This window comes from Manis pentadactyla, chromosome X (assembly GCF_030020395.1).
Source record: "Manis pentadactyla isolate mManPen7 chromosome X, mManPen7.hap1, whole genome shotgun sequence".
NCBI lineage: Eukaryota > Metazoa > Chordata > Mammalia > Pholidota > Manidae > Manis > Manis pentadactyla.
In genome coordinates this window covers 12,195,453-12,211,007 of record NC_080038.1, presented here as the reverse complement: position 1 = coordinate 12,211,007, position 15,555 = coordinate 12,195,453, and the positions used below count along the sequence as shown (strand labels likewise).

Below are 15,555 nucleotides of genomic sequence, written 5' to 3'. Positions count from 1 at the left end.
GACAGTACTCTGCTTCTGGACCACTCACCAACTCAGACTTTTACATAACAAAGAAGTCAATTTCTATGTATTTTGGGTGACTGTTACCTAGTTTTTGTTCGAACAGCTGAACTAGTATTTGAAAGAATATAAACTGGGGTCTCTAGATTAGAAAAATCTTAGCCTTCATTCTGGGCCCTAATTTCGCTCAAGGAATTATGAGTATAGCTTCTAAAAACTGAACTTAAATGCCTTTTCTCTACCTGGAAATGTTAGATTTTCACTGGGGATGCTAACCATCGACTCCACAGACATTCGGGTACTGCTGAACATGAGGGGGGAAGGAAACTATCCCCAACCACACTGAGAACACCATGCAGGCATGCAGATACTGACGACCTGGCTCACAGGCATGCTCAGGGGCAGTCCAGGCCACCTCCTGGGGTTACAGAGAAGAGCAGAGGACACAAAGGCTGGCACAGGTTGAGTCATAATAATGTCACATGACATCCTCTATCTCCAAACCACTCAGGTCAGTCTATTTTCCCAAAGTCCATCATCCTAAGCAAATACAAAAGATGTGGGGGGAACCAACTAAGCCAAATTATTTCGAGAAAAACCCATTTTATCCTTATGGGCAGCTCATTAGTGATGACATGATCTGAGAGCTGTTTATTACTTATGACCTGGACGCAGCAGCTCACCTGTAGAGAACATTTTATTAGTTCCCTTACCCTAAATGGAGTAGGCAAGGATATCTGAAGGAGAATTTATTTCTTCTAACAGGTCAGTTCTGATGGTCACTTCCCAAAAAGCTGATGGCCACTTTGCAACTAGTCTGTTTTTTAGTCTTTCTCAACCAGTGTTCTGTTAAAAAATTAAGAAAATGATTTGTGACTCCTTTCTTAATTTCCTCAAAGATAATACACAGTAAAGACCACTCTAGATATGTGGGCGAGAGGTTAACTTACTATAGACGATGGATGTCTAAGGGTATCTGAGCTTAACTCTTTCCCAAAACCCTGACTGAGAAAGGACTATAGAGACTAATCATTGTGCATCTGGCTGTTTCTCTCTCCAGGACTTAAAAAATTATGAATGCTAAGTCACTTCTTATCACTCTGAAATAAACTGGTCTGGGAACTAAGTTGCATAACATTCTCTGACCCCAGAGCTTAGATCCCTGCCATTTATAGCACTATTTGTGTTTCCGGTGGACACTGGCCTCTCTCAGCCTGACACCATGTGGTCACCTAACTAGAGAGTATCATGGTGAAGAATAGTCATTGAACAGGCAGAAAAAGAAAATACCTCCCTTCAACAATGGGCTGGCACATTGGATGTCCACATGCAAAAGAATGAAGTTGGACCCCTTTTTCATACTATACACAAAAATGAACTCAAAACTGACCACAGGTTTCAGTGTAAGATCTAAAATCATAAAACTTTTCAAGGCAAACACAGGAACAAATCTTCATGAACTTGAGTTAGGCAAAGGTTTCCTAGACATGACACCAAAGCACAAATGACAAAAGAAAAAGATAAATTGGATTTCATCAAAATTAAAAACTTTTGTGCTACAAATAATACCATGAAGAAAGTTAAAAGACAACCTACAGAATGGGAGAAAATATTTGCAAATCATATACCTGACAGAAGACATATCCAGAATATGTAAAGAACTCTTGATTCAAAAATAAAAAGATAAATGATCCATGTAAAAATAGGCAAAGGGTATGAGTAGACATTTCTCCATAGAAAATATACAGATGGCAAATAAGCACACAAAAGTTGCTTAACATCATTAGTCATTAGGGAAATGCAAACCAAAACCACAATGAGATACCCCTTCACAATCACCAGGATGCCTTTAATAATTAAAAAACCAGATTAATAAGTTAATAACAGATAGTAACAAGTGTTTTCAAGGAACTGGATAAATTGGAACCCTCATACATTACTAGCAGAATTATAAAATGCTATAGGCACTGTGGAAAAAAGTTTGGCAGGTCTTCAAAATATTACAGACTTACCGTATGACCCAGCAGTTCCTCTCACAGGTATATACTTTTGATATAATGAGTTATAAGAAATATGTATTTGGTCATTCAGATGACAAAGGTATATTTCTCAGATATATTTGGTCTTCATCCACAGTTCCTGAAATGCTTCAGAGCCATAAAGGTGAAATGGGTGTCTTGTTCTCTTGAGTCTTTGGGGCCCCACCCAAGGGTAGGGGCTGGTTGCCAGGGGGACCAACGATCTGATTAGAAGGTAGGCACACTCAGCCCCTAGTCCCCAACTCCTGGGAGGAGAGAGGGCAGAGGGGCAGAGAGACTGGAGGTTCAATCAGCCAACAGCCAATGACTTCGACAATCATGACTATGCAATGAAGCCCTCACAAAAACCAGAGAGGAGCATTTTGCTCTTTTGCATCCTGCTTCTCTGTTGGAAAGAGAGTTTCCATGTGCCACCAAAGTAGGCTCCAAGCTCCATGAGAACACAAGTTCCTTTATTTGGGACCTTGACCTATGTATGTCTTCAACTGGCTGTTAACTTGTATCCTTTATTAAGCTGGTAAATGTATTCTCCTGAGTTCTGTGAGCCACTCTAGCAAATTAATCAAAACTAAGCAGGGGAGGCTGTTGGAACCTCCAATCTGTAGCTGGTGGGTCAGAAGCATAAGTGACCACCTGAGGCTTACAATCGGTATCTGTAGTAGGGGGTGGAGGGCAGTTTGGATTCGGCAACTTGAAAGGAATACTCGAGACAAATGAAAACATAAGTCTACACAAAAACTTATACACAAATAGTATAGCAGTATTACACTTAGTAGCTAAAAGTGGAAACAACCCAAATGTCCATCAACTAATGAATGCATGAATAAAATGTGGTCTATCCATACAGTGGGATATTATTCAGTAATAAAAAAGATTAAGTTCTGATTCATGCCACAATGTGGATGAACCGTGAAATCATTATACTAAATGAAAGAAGCCAAACACAAAAGACCACATGTTGCATGATTCCATTTACATGAAATGGCCAGAACAGGGAAATCTATAAAGACATCAAGTAGATTAGTGGTTGCCTGAGGCTGGGAGGAAGGAGAAAAGCAAAATGACTGCAACTGGGCACAGAATTTCACTCTGCGGTGATGAAAATGTTCTAAAATTAGATTCTGATAATGGCTATACAACTCTGACTATAAACCACTGAACTGTGTACTTGAGGGAAAACTTTATGCTATGTGAATTACATCTGAATAAGGCTATAAAAACAGAAAAACAGACAAAGAAAAGAAAATGAAAAAGATCTCTGGGAATTCCATCAGCTGCCCTGCCAACCACTCTAGAGGATGTTGTAGCCACAACTGCCTAGCATTAAAGTGAAGTGGAGATTAAAGTGCAAAGCTGGGGTGAAGCATGGAAGAAAATTTAGCCATCTTTGTCCCTGACAGGGATCTGTCCCCTATGCTCGAGAGTAGCTGGAAGATGGTCAAAGTTCTCGGTGACCATTAAAGACAAAATACAGTTCCTTTTACACTGACACCACCAGAGAACTGTCCATCTGGAAAAAGAAAAACCATCATCTGAAGAGAAGCACTGCATGGATTCAGAATGTGACTTTGGCTTCAAAGGCAAATCGCACCCACAGAACCTGCTGCTTCTCTTTCTGTAACAGTGTAAGCAAGAGAAAATTGGCAGCAGCCTGAAATCTGCAGGACCTCTAGGACAGTGTCAGGGCATATCTTGAGCATTTACATTAGTGGCCAGTGAGGCTCACTTGAAGTCACGCACAACAGCAGGTCTGTCCTCTGCGCCTCTCTCAGTTTACCTACGGGGCAACTTGGTCGGCTCTCCTTAAAGCCAAAGCCTTTTGGGAAAGGATGGTTTGTTCAGAGCAGTGTTCTCATGTTCATAGGTGTCCCTACCCTCCACCCGCTGTCTGTTACATGTGGTCAGACAGATACCTGTAGGTTCTGCATGTGACCATTCTGTACTGATGACCAACAACAGAAACCCTTTATGGGGATTAAAGAGGAATCACACACCATGTCACTGAGAGTGGGTCTGAGCGGCCAGCCATGTGCCCCAAGGAACATGAGACAAGACAGGTGAAGAGGAAGAACTACCATTTATATGACTGTTTTCCTCCTAGGAAAATGTGGGCCAGCACAAGGAAGAGGGGCAGGAAGGAAAGAGGGGGAAGGGAAAGAAATCAAACCAAACAGAAACACTCCACAGCCTTGTACTCACTTGCCCCCTGGGTCAGGTGAAGTCTGTAGTTTAGAAAGCCTCTTTCTATGTTACTTGGGAGACTGTAATTCCACCATAGAGGTGAGTAAGGTAAGACTACAACCATAAAAATCACACCCTCCTAAGGATGTGAGTATAACTGTAAACATATTTACTTTTATACATACATGACAATTTAAAGGGAAATTTCTGACCTTGCTTTCATTTATCTGTTCTACTTACTTTTGGACTGTTGGATGGGGTTTCACAGTTGCTCCAGAAGCTGGCCCACCAACAGTGGTGGAAGGTTCTTGGTTTTCTGCAGCTTGATTTTCAGGTCGAAATTTCCTACGGATAGGCTTTGATGGGGGTTGAGAATATGGTATGTCCTGCAGATTAAAAAAATAAAAAAACACAAAAAAGTTGTAAGATGAAATGCTCCCCCATATCATGCCAAGGTCCCATGTTCCTCCAGGTCCAGTCCCAAGGTCAGGTGTGTGCTCTATTCAAACTCCACACCTGAGAATATGTAACTGATTCATGGCTGAGCATGAACTGGAGGGACATAAGATTCCAATAGCCCTTCTTTCTGTCTCCCCCCCGCCTTTTCATGCTTGCAGTCTATTACCTCTTTTTGTTACCTAGAAGGACACAGGAGTCATATTCCAGTGACCCACTTTCCCCCTCCCTTCCTTCCTCTCTTTTTTAAATACTGTGTGCCCCTCACACCAAGGCACCTTCTCTAACTGAAGACAAAATTCCCTCGTGCCTCATTTGGGGCTTTTTGGAATATATCTGTAGTTTCAAAGTTTGTAAAAATCTCAGTCCTATGCTCATCATTCTCCTACCCCCAATTCCTACATGAAGTCAAGCTCAAGTGCCATAGTGTCTTCTGGAAGGAGGCAGTTGGCCTGCTTCCTTGGAGACTCCCACGTCACCTGTGCTCCCAAGCCCAGGGCCTGCTCTCTGACAGAAGGGCCTGAGAAAATGGGGAAGGACAACAGGAAGACAGGAAGCTCAATGCAGAGCACGATGAGTGAGCAGTACATATGGCGCAAACAGCCCGTAACTCGGTGACACGGGTTGGCTAAGATGAACACACCAGGATACAACAAGGGACCATGGTTCAAACATGAAAAAGGGGAGACTACCCCACCCCCAAGAGGCTCGCCTGGCGTTTTAGCAGTGTGCAGTTCTGCTGAAGGCATCTGTCCCTCCCCACAGCACCTCCTGATCTTGCCAAAAGCAAGGCTGTCACAGTTAGCTGAGAGGTTGAAGAGGGAAGTACAAACTGTCACTGACATCAAGGTCAAGCCCAGGTGTCACCAGGACCCTAATCTTCACAAAAAACCCAAATTCTGGGAAATCTGGATCATTAACAGGCACATGAGGACATGAAAACCTTACAACAGTAGATGTGCTAACAGGCAAGAAGCCCGTGAAGGAGGGGGCCGGGGGTGGGGGGCAGTACTCACACTGCCACCACAGTAGCACCCTCGAGTTGGCCTTACCTTCTTTGTCGGACTACTTTCTGCAGCTTGAGAGGGAGCTCTGTTCAGCTGGGAGTGTAGCTCTGCCTCAGACGCTTGTTCAGACTGTAGCAAAAGATCACAGGAGGATAAAAATGCAAAAACATAACCACCTAAATATATAATGAAGAGCACTTAGAAAAATAGCTATTAATTGATTTAGATCAAGTTGCAGCCAAGCACGGTCAGGTCTATTAATCCCTGAGAAAACCTTCTGAAGACCCTGCAATTCCCTCCCATCCTTCCTTCTAGCATTGTTCAGCCTTAGGAAGAGGAGTCATGGGAATGTCTTCTATAATTAGACATATGCATATTGCTAAAAACTAATGCTTTACAAGCTCAAACTAAAAATAACAAAAAAGTAAAAATTTTAACCTGAGTGCTAAAAAGAAAAAAAGTAACCATAAGAAAAAGTACTGAATTAAAAAATACATATATATTCAATTCCTAATAAAGAAATTCTAGTAGATAAGAGTCTCTACCATTAAAAAGGTGGGGGCCAGAGAATACAATGGAAGAAATGAACAGAAGGGTGGAGGCTGCAGAATGGTTTGGGATTAATGAGTAACTGCACAAAGGCTGGTGAGGACTGCTCCCCCAAAGCGCTCCAAAACAGAGCCGGGGCCACACAGCCTAGCAGAAGAGCACAGGAAGACCGGGTATCATGGGAGACTCCCTTTCTCCCCAGGCTGACTAAAGTCAGCTGTGCTAGAGTGCTTCGCTCCCAGCTGCTAGCCAGCCACGCAAATGTTACATGCAGAGAAAGAACCCTCCATAGGAACAACGGGACTTATTTAAGTGTTATGCTGACATCAGTCCTCCATTTCCCCACTACCTAATCTGCATTCCAGAAACACACACTGCAGCACAACGAACAGCTACCAGGTGGGCCCACTTTGTCCCTGACCTGGCCCTCGCTAACCTCTCAAAAGAGCATGTTTTCTTCCTTCCTCTGACTCCACTGAAATAGCTTCTCACCGAGGGCAGCAATGCGCTCCCCTTTATGGGTTCTACCTGCCTCTTCCAGGCTTCACGTAGACCTTCCTCTGCTCAGCATGGCACCCCTGACTACCTTTTCAAACTTTCTATCCCTGGCATCTGACGAGCCACAGTATCTCACTGGTAATCATCATCTCTGTCCTGTTTTGACTCCTCTGTCCCTCAGAGGTTGGATTTCTCAAGTTTCTGTCTTCAGTACTTCTGACCCCCGTCCAACCCCCTCCTACCCTACTCCCACCCCCATTCATTCTTTCCCAGAGTAATCCCGTCTGCTCCTACATTTTCACTCGCCTAGCTTGGTTCCCAACCAACTCCCCACCTCTTCCAAACCAATTATGTAGGCACTCTGCATGCCTGATTTCTAGTTTCAAGATTTTCTTAGAGCTTTCTCCTTCCCATTAATGTTAACTGTATTATTATTATTCTAAGCATTATTAACAGATACTAGGAAACACTAAACACTATGTGTCACACATCACTGTAGACATTCTGCATGGATTACTGTACTACATTATCACAGTCCTAGGAAGTAGTTATTATCCCCATCTCATTAGTGAAGAAACTGAGGATCAAAAAGTTAAGGAACTCACCCAAGACCACACAAATAGTAGGGTCGGAACCCAGGCCTCACGTCCCAACACTGGGCTTGTTGGTCACTATGCCTCAGGTACTTTTGGATCGGAGTGTTATTCATTCAAGCAATACTTACTGAACAGCTTCTGCAGGCAGGCCCTGTGCTAGATCTGGCATTCAGGGATGAGCAGGACCCTTGAAGTCCAATGGGAGATGCAGAGAAATGACTGGGCAAATAGCTTCAGAGGAATTTGGGCTATGGTGAGAGAGTATGGGGGCTCCAGGAGGACCCAAGCCTTGTGGGTCAGCAAGGACTCAGGTGAAGCTAATGGCCCAGCAGAGACCTAATGATAAGCAGGTGCAGCTAGCTAGAAAGGCTGTGCATGGATGTGGTAATAAAGGAGGGTCTGGCACCCAGAACACCAGCTTGGGGTACCAGGAAAACACCAGGGCCTGTCCCAGAAAGGAACCATGGGTGAAGCAGTTGTGAGGCACACCCACTCTTAGGCACCCTGAGCTTGAAGCACCTGGGAAGCACCCAATCAAAACTCTGGAGGAGCCACACACTGCCAGGAGTTTCGGGAATGCAAGTGCTCACATGCGCCCTGTGGGCTCTGACAAATGGCACCACATGGCAAGATCCACAAGCGTACTTTCAGCTCGTTATTAACAGCTGAGTGAGAGCCCCATCATGCCCTGAATGCAGGGCTTCCCCTGAGCTGTGCTAGAGCACACAACTTGGACCTGAGACCCCTTCTTGCCTTCTACATGCAAATCTATTGCTTGTAACCCATTTGTTCTGGTCCCAAGTCTATGTGTGCAGCCCCCTGCAGAGCCCACAGGTGTGCACTGACACAGCCCACCAGCCAGGCAGGAAAAAAAAAGGAGTGGCAGACAAGTCCTTTGTCTTTCAACTGGTCAGTCCCGGTCTTGCCAATGGGTTTCAGCCCCGGGAAAGTTTGCTATGGATTCAGTGTGACCAAAGAAAATGACAGCAAAACGTTCTTGGGGTGAAAGGGTTATACACAACTTTATTTCCAGGTGGCAGGTCAGTCACTAAAATCCTGTTCACTCAGAGCGAGTCTGCAGGCAGCAAGCCAGTCTCTGCCTCGAGGCCCCTCTGTCCCACACAGCTGTCCTCTGGGCCTCTCTGCACAGTTGTCCCGCACAGCCGTCCTCTGGGCCTCTGTCCTCGGTGCTGCCACCACTCCAGCCTCTGCTCTGCTCTCCCGCAGCCTTGCAGCCCTGCCACCATGTCACGTGCAGAGCACTGGGCGGAGCTCTTTATATAGAGTCAATAGCCATGTATTGCCCACAGGTGTGCAGTGAGCTAGTCAACCAGGGCCTGGTGAGAATCCTGGCCACAGAAACTCTCATTTTATCCACAGTCCCCTTCACCACCAAGCAGACAGAAAGAATGCGGCCTTTTTGGGGAGATGTGTGAAGTCACGTTCTTGTGCGCATACCGAGGGAAATGATATATTGTACCCTTTTTTCAACAAAAACGAAGATTCTGAGAAACAGTACTACAGCATCTTTGTCAGCACCTCCGTTTTCTCTTAAACCTCTCTAAAAGGCTCAGAAGGATGAGGAAGCAGTTGTGAGGCATGTCTGCAAAGGTTTTTAAATTCACAAATTTACCTTTCTGAAACTGTTTCTGAGTGCCCGTGTTTTCTAGCTCTATGACTGGTAATAAACAACTCCTCGGCGTTATGCCAGGTTGAATCTAACCATCAATCCTCTTAGGAGGAAACTCAAGACCACCTGACCCCTTTCTACTGCTCCACAACCAATTGTAAATGTGCCCAACTCTTGAACATTCAGGGTAGCCAATCTCAGGAGAGGCCAGGAACACAGTAATCAGGAAGTTCTGAAAAGGCACCGCTTCCCCAGGGCCAGGAATTATCCCAGGAAAAGGGATGGGGAAAGAAACCCAGCTTCAGGATACACACTCAGGATGAGATTTAGAGATGCAAAAGCCCCTCTTCATAATAAACTATTTCACTTTTCTTCTGGAAAACAGCCTGAGACTTACATCAGGCTTAGCAGCTGGAAAGCAGAACCAGAGAGATTTCTTCGCTTTTCAGACTTTTCTAAGTTAACAATTTGGGGAGAATGATAACCCATGAAAACAGGGGGGTCACAGTGGCTCCTTTTTTTCCTCCATATATTAGAGAAAGAGGGATGAACTCTACTACCAATATGAACAATATGCCCTTGTATGAGTTTTGGTTGTCTGAACTGAAATCCAATGCCTGAATCTTATGAAAGGAGTATTTGGATTACAATTAATATGGCAAATGGCAGTCCTTCCCTCATGGCCCCATATATAACAACATGTACCCAGCCAGGATGTGACAAGCCAGGAAAATGTACTTTTAGCCAAGAGCCCACTGAAATTCTAGCTAAGATTCCTTTTAAAAATATGTATCTCATTGTAATATTAATATTCCCCTACTCACAAGTGATAAATATTATTTTCATTCTAATTTGCAATAAAAAGCCTGGATAGATTACATGTACTGGGAAGGTGCTGCTACTCAGGATGTAGAGAACAATTCTAGGGCTTTGCCCATTCCTGTAGTTGATAGGACAATATGGCCCCTGCTCAGGTGGCTCCCCAGAAATGGACATAGGCTCAGGGAAGCTAAGCATTTTGATACTCCACCAGAAGAAGGGTCCATACAGTTATTCAACTATACAGATAGTTATTTCATACATCTAATGTATCTCTTTGCAAGAATCCTCATCTCAGGTTCTGCTTTTAGGGAACTGGCCCTGAGATACCAGGCAAAGAGCCCCCAAAAGAGATGAGTTAAAGCACTGAAGTACGCTCCTCCTTGGTCCATCTCCTGGATCACTGGCTTTGGGGGAAGCCAGGTGCCATACAGTGAGGACAGTCAAGCAGTTCTAACAAGGGTGCTGTGGAGCAAGAAGTGAGGCCTCCTGCCAACAGCCATGTGGAGAGCCATCTTGGAAGTGGACTCTCCAGCCTCCACCAAGCCTTCAGATGACTGCAGCAGTGACTGACATCTTGACTGCAGCCTAATGAAAGACCCTGAGCCAGAACCACCGAGATTACTGTGAACTAGAGTGGTTTCTCTTTTCCCAACCAGACAATACCTGATACATCCATGTTGAGGATTTGCAGGTTATCCTGAAGGCCACAGGAACCACTGCAGGGTTTTGAGTAGAGAGGTGGTCTAACTAGATTTTCTTTTTAGAAAGATTATTTGGAATCCAGTGAGTAAAACAGATTGGAAGCAAACCATGCTGGGGGAAGGGAAGTCAAAAGGCTAAAGAAAAAAGATAAGAAATAGTCATTTAAATCAATCTGATGAGAATGGGGATAAGCAGATCTGAGAGCTATTTGACTAGAGACTTGATCTATCCACAGTGATTGATGGGATGTGGAAAGTAAAAGGAAAGAACAATGACCCATGGAAACCAAGTTTCAGTCTTGGACAATGGGTGAATAGTTGAAAGAAAAAATGGTTTAAAGCAAGAGGAAAGAAACAGCAGCATAGAAGCTGAATAAAAGTAAGCAGATTCATCACAAAGCAGTTCTAGAACAACCCACCTCATACCTTCTTATAGCAGTATCTCTCAAATAGGGGTTCCAGGAGTTCCAGGTTCTACCAACTGCCTAGAGCAGGGACAGGCAAACTTTTTACTGTAAAGAGCCAGACAATAAATATTTTCAGTTGTACAGACCATTTGCTCTGTCTCCGTTGCAAGTATGCACCTCTGCTTGAGTGCTCAAGTAGCCATAGCCAATACAATGAGGTGTCATGACTGTGCTTCAAGCAACTTAATGCACAAAAGCAGGTGGCAGGATAGATTTGGCCTGGGGGTCTCAGTTTGCCAGCCCCTGACCTAGAGGAGAAAAGAATCTACAGGTAATCAATCTTAGGAAACACTACATAGTCCATCTCCGCCTTAGAAATCCACAGAACACACAGCATGTCACACACACTCTGGAATTCCATGAGGTAAAGGATGCCCTTGCCTTTGCTTAACCCAGCAGTTCCCAACCTTATTTGGCTTAAACTCCTTATTTTCATATAACTCCTATTAACATCGAGCAGAACAAATGTTCTGTGGCACACACTTTGGGAAACACTGAGCTATAGACTGGCTAAGGGGAACAAAGGAAAAATATTTCATTTGACTTGAATGCCAAATGACGAGTTCCACACCTAGTCCTTCAAGAGGAACATTCTCCACAGTGGTTGCCAGGTCCAACTCCAGGGCCCCTGGTGTTCTGCCCTCTTCTTCTGGCCTTGGCCAAGAGTATGGAGGCAGGGTAAGGGTGGGGTTGCTGCTTGGCAGTAAAGGCCTCCCTTCCTCCCTCCTTCCCTGCAGTAGCAGCAGCTGCTGCCGCCAACTACTCCTCTGCATGAATTTATTTATTGGGCTCCTTTAAAACCTCCTGGACACAAATACAATAAAAATCATTCATTATAGTAGTTAAAGCAGATGAACACAATGCTGATAAATTACAGTTTTTTTTTAAGTAGCTTAAAACAACATGTCTCAGATTCCAGTTCCACCCAGGCAGGCTAACTTTGCAAAGGTTCCATAGCTCCCATCTGAGCCCAGGTGCTCGTCACACCTCCCGCCTGGGCCACTGCAAAAACTTCTGCAGGTCTTTTTCCAGCCTTCACATTTTTTTCCCCAGTCCAATCCACCCTGCACACCACTGAGGAACTAATCTTGTAAAGCATCTTCTCATCAAAACACATTTTCTCAAAGCCCTTCAGTGGGTCCCTAAGGCCTATGGCACACAAAACAATCCCTCAGCCAGTTAAAGATCTTCCATCATCTGGCTCCAATTTACCTCTACCTCATAACTACATTAGCTTGCTCATACGGAACCCGCTCCAGGCACATGGTATTACCTGAATCTTCAAACACACAAGAAGTTTTTTTCCCAACTCAATTCTGTTTGTTCTAGGCCTTCTGGAACGAAGTGGTTCCCAAATATAGCTGCACAGGAGAATTATCTGGGGAATTTGTATAAATTACAGGCTTTTAGATACTATCCCAGACTTCCCTAATTAGAATCTTCTAGAAGTGGAGCATTAGAAACTTCTATTTTAACAAGCTCCCTGGGTGATTTTTATGTAGCCAGCCCAGACCAACTGGGCACCACTGATGACCCAAACTCTTCATTTAAGAGATGAGAAAACCAAGTCTCCAAGGTCCTAGGCTGAAAAAGGCCGCAGGTGCTCCAGTGAAAACTAGGCTTCTTATCTGTTTTCTTGTCCATTTACCATGGAGATAATAGGGGCATATGCCATATGGTTCCATAAATAAATAAATATCTAAAGCTGGGCAAAATTTTCACCAAGACGACTTCTGTTTAAAAGTCAGACTTGCAGTGGGCCACGGGAGCAGCCCGGGCCCGCCCAGGGAGGCAGGGCCCGCCGGTAAGAGGCTCCGTGCGCTGTCGTCGCAATGTGGAAACCTGACACACGAGATGTTACCAAGTTGACTTCACTTTCACATGAAGTTATCAGCAGACAGGCCACAATTAATATAGGTACAATTGGTCATGCAGCCCATGGGAAATCCACACTTGTAAAAGCTATTTCTGGAGTTCACACTGTCAGGTTCAAAAATGAACTAGAAAGAAATATTGCAGTCAAGCTTGGATATGCTAATGCCAAGATTTATAAACTTGATGACCCAAGCTGTCCTCGGCCAGAATGTTACAGATCCTGTGGAAGTAGTACACCTGATGAGTTTCCTACAGACATTCCAGGGACCAAAGGGAACTTCAAATTAGTCAGACATGTTTCCTTTGTTGACTGTCCTGGCCATGATATTTTGATGGCTACTATGCTGAACGGTGCAGCTGTGATACATGCAGCTCTTCTGTTGATAGCTGGTAATGAGTCTTGTCCTCAGCCTCACACTTCTGAATACCTGGCTGCTATAGAAATCATGAAACTGAAGCATATTTTGATTCTACAAAATAAAATAGATTTGGTAAGAGAAAGTCAGACTAAAGAACAGTATGAACAGATTCTTGCGTTTGTACAAGATACAGTAGCAGAAGGGGCTCCTATCATTCCAATTTCTGCTCAGCTGAAATACAACATTGAAGTTGTCTGTGAGTACATAGTAAAGAAAATTCCAGTACCCCCAAGGGACTTTACTTCAGAGCCCCGACTTATTGTTATCCAGTCCTTTGATGTCAATAAACCTGGCTGTGAAGTTGATGACCTTAAGGGTGGTGTAGCTGGTGACAGTGTTCTGAAAGGAGTTTTAAAGGTGGGCCAGGAGACTGAAGTCAGACCTGGCACTGTTTCCAAAGACAGTGAAGGAAAACTCACGTGTAAACCAATCTTTTCCAAAATTGTGTCCCTTTTTGCTGAGCATAATGATCTTCAGTATGCTGCTCCAGGAGGTCTTATTGGAGTTGGGACAAAAATTGACCCCACTTTGTGCCAGGCTGACAGAATGGTAGGGCAGGTACTTGGTGCAGTTGGAGCTTTACCTGAGATCTTCACAGAGTTGGAAATCTCCTATTTCCTACTTAGACGCCTTCTAGGTGTACGCACTGAAGGAGATAAGAAAGCAGCAAAGGTGCAAAAGCTGTCTAAGAACGAAGCGCTCATGGTGAACGCAGGATCCCTGTCGACAGGAGGAAGAGTTAGTGTGGTCAAGGCTGATTTGGGCAAAATCGCATTGACTAATCCTGTGTGCACAGAAGTTGGAGAGAAAATTGCCCTTAGCCGAAGAGTTGAAAAACACTGGCGTTTAATTGGTTGGGGTCAAATAAGAGGAGTGACAATCAAGCCAACAGTAGATGATGACTGAATAATTCCTGTTAAATAATACATTTGGATGAGTTTTGAATTTCTCTTAACAACCTAGGGGTATGTTTTCATAGCAATATTGAGGAATTAATATCACAGCTGATTACCTTAGTAGTAGCTATAAGGTTATTCTCATTTTTTGGTGATTAAATTTAACCTTTAGTATTAAAATAGGATCTACAATAAATGTAAATTGGTGTAATGTTGGGTTGAATCTACATTTTAGCAGAAATTAATCATTGTCAAATAATGTCTGATTTATACATCAGTTTTGAAATGAAATATGTACAGCAGGTTTGAAATGAAACTGCTATAACCAGCCTTTGCTGTAGCATGCATATCACTGAACCTGTCTGAAATCAAATTTTTCTTCCTATTTTTCATGATTGTGTTTGGGTAGCTCCAGGCTTGAAGAACTGTTATACCAGTGAAAATTTGAAGATACAAATTCTCGAAAATCAGCTTTCCTTGGCCCCGCATTTTTATATTGCTTTATCTTTGAAATTTTGAGTGAAAAGTAAACTAATAAATACTACCCTTTAGAGCAAGAGTGCTTGCTCCCATGGACACACCTTTCTCTCCCCTTCCTCTCATTTCTTGGACTAGAATGCAGGAAATCAAACCCAGAAGTTCTCACTCTTTACCTGTGGGGCCCTGTGATTGTTTCTGCATTGGTTTATGTGTGAAACCCAACAGGCTTCCCTCATTGGAAAACACTGTTATACCAGATGATTCTAGGTAAGTAACAGATCTTTGTAGGCCTTGTTTTATGTTTTTTCTTAACTGCTTAATGGATACAGTAAATGATGTAAGTTCTGATATTAGTAAACTTTGGATGTTTCAAGAGGTAAATGACATTAGAAAGCAAAGGGTGAGCCCTTTGATTTTTAATTTAATCTCCATGTTCCTGCACTTCTCTTGTGTTATGCATTTTAACCTATATTTTTTGTTTCGTAAGAGTGTTAGAGAGGTGATTCCCAACTCTGGCTGACATTAGAATTGCTGGAGAAACTTAAAAAAAAAATGCCCTCCATGAACATATCTCCCCGGGCAAGGGAAACAAAAGCAAAAATGAACAAGTGGGACTACATCAAACTGAAAAGCTTCTGTACAGCAAAGGACACCATCAATAGAACAAAAAGGCATCCTACAGTATGGGAGAATATATTCATAAATGACAGATCTGATAAAGGGTTGACATCCAAAATATATAAAGAGCTCACGCACCTCAACAAACAAAAAGCAAATAATCCAATTAAAAAATGGGCAGAGGAACTGAAGAGACAGTTTTCCAAAGAAGAAATTCAGAGGGCCAACAGACACATGAAAAGATGCTCCACATCACTTGTCATCAGAGAAATGCAAATTAAAACCAAAATAAGATATCACCTCACACCAGTAAGGATTGCT

The 15,555-nt window shown here is 43.5% G+C and overlaps 1 protein-coding gene across 14 annotated transcripts in view; it reads right to left on the bottom strand.

The window, feature by feature from the left end:
* The window catches only part of REPS2 (RALBP1 associated Eps domain containing 2), a 274,803-nt gene that overhangs the window by 31,617 nt on the left and 227,631 nt on the right, over positions 1–15,555 (bottom strand). For 13 of the 14 annotated variants that reach the window (XM_057496022.1, XM_036912894.2, XM_036912895.2 and 10 more), the window contains 2 exons: positions 5,729–5,812; positions 4,461–4,606 (listed from right to left, as the gene is read on the bottom strand). In XM_057496022.1, coding sequence (XP_057352005.1) covers positions 4,461–4,606; positions 5,729–5,812 — 230 coding nt within the window. Of the gene's footprint in view, positions 1–4,460; positions 4,607–5,728; positions 5,813–14,072; positions 14,154–15,555 lie in introns of those variants that run through there. The other variant, XM_036912900.2, reaches the window with a different exon arrangement.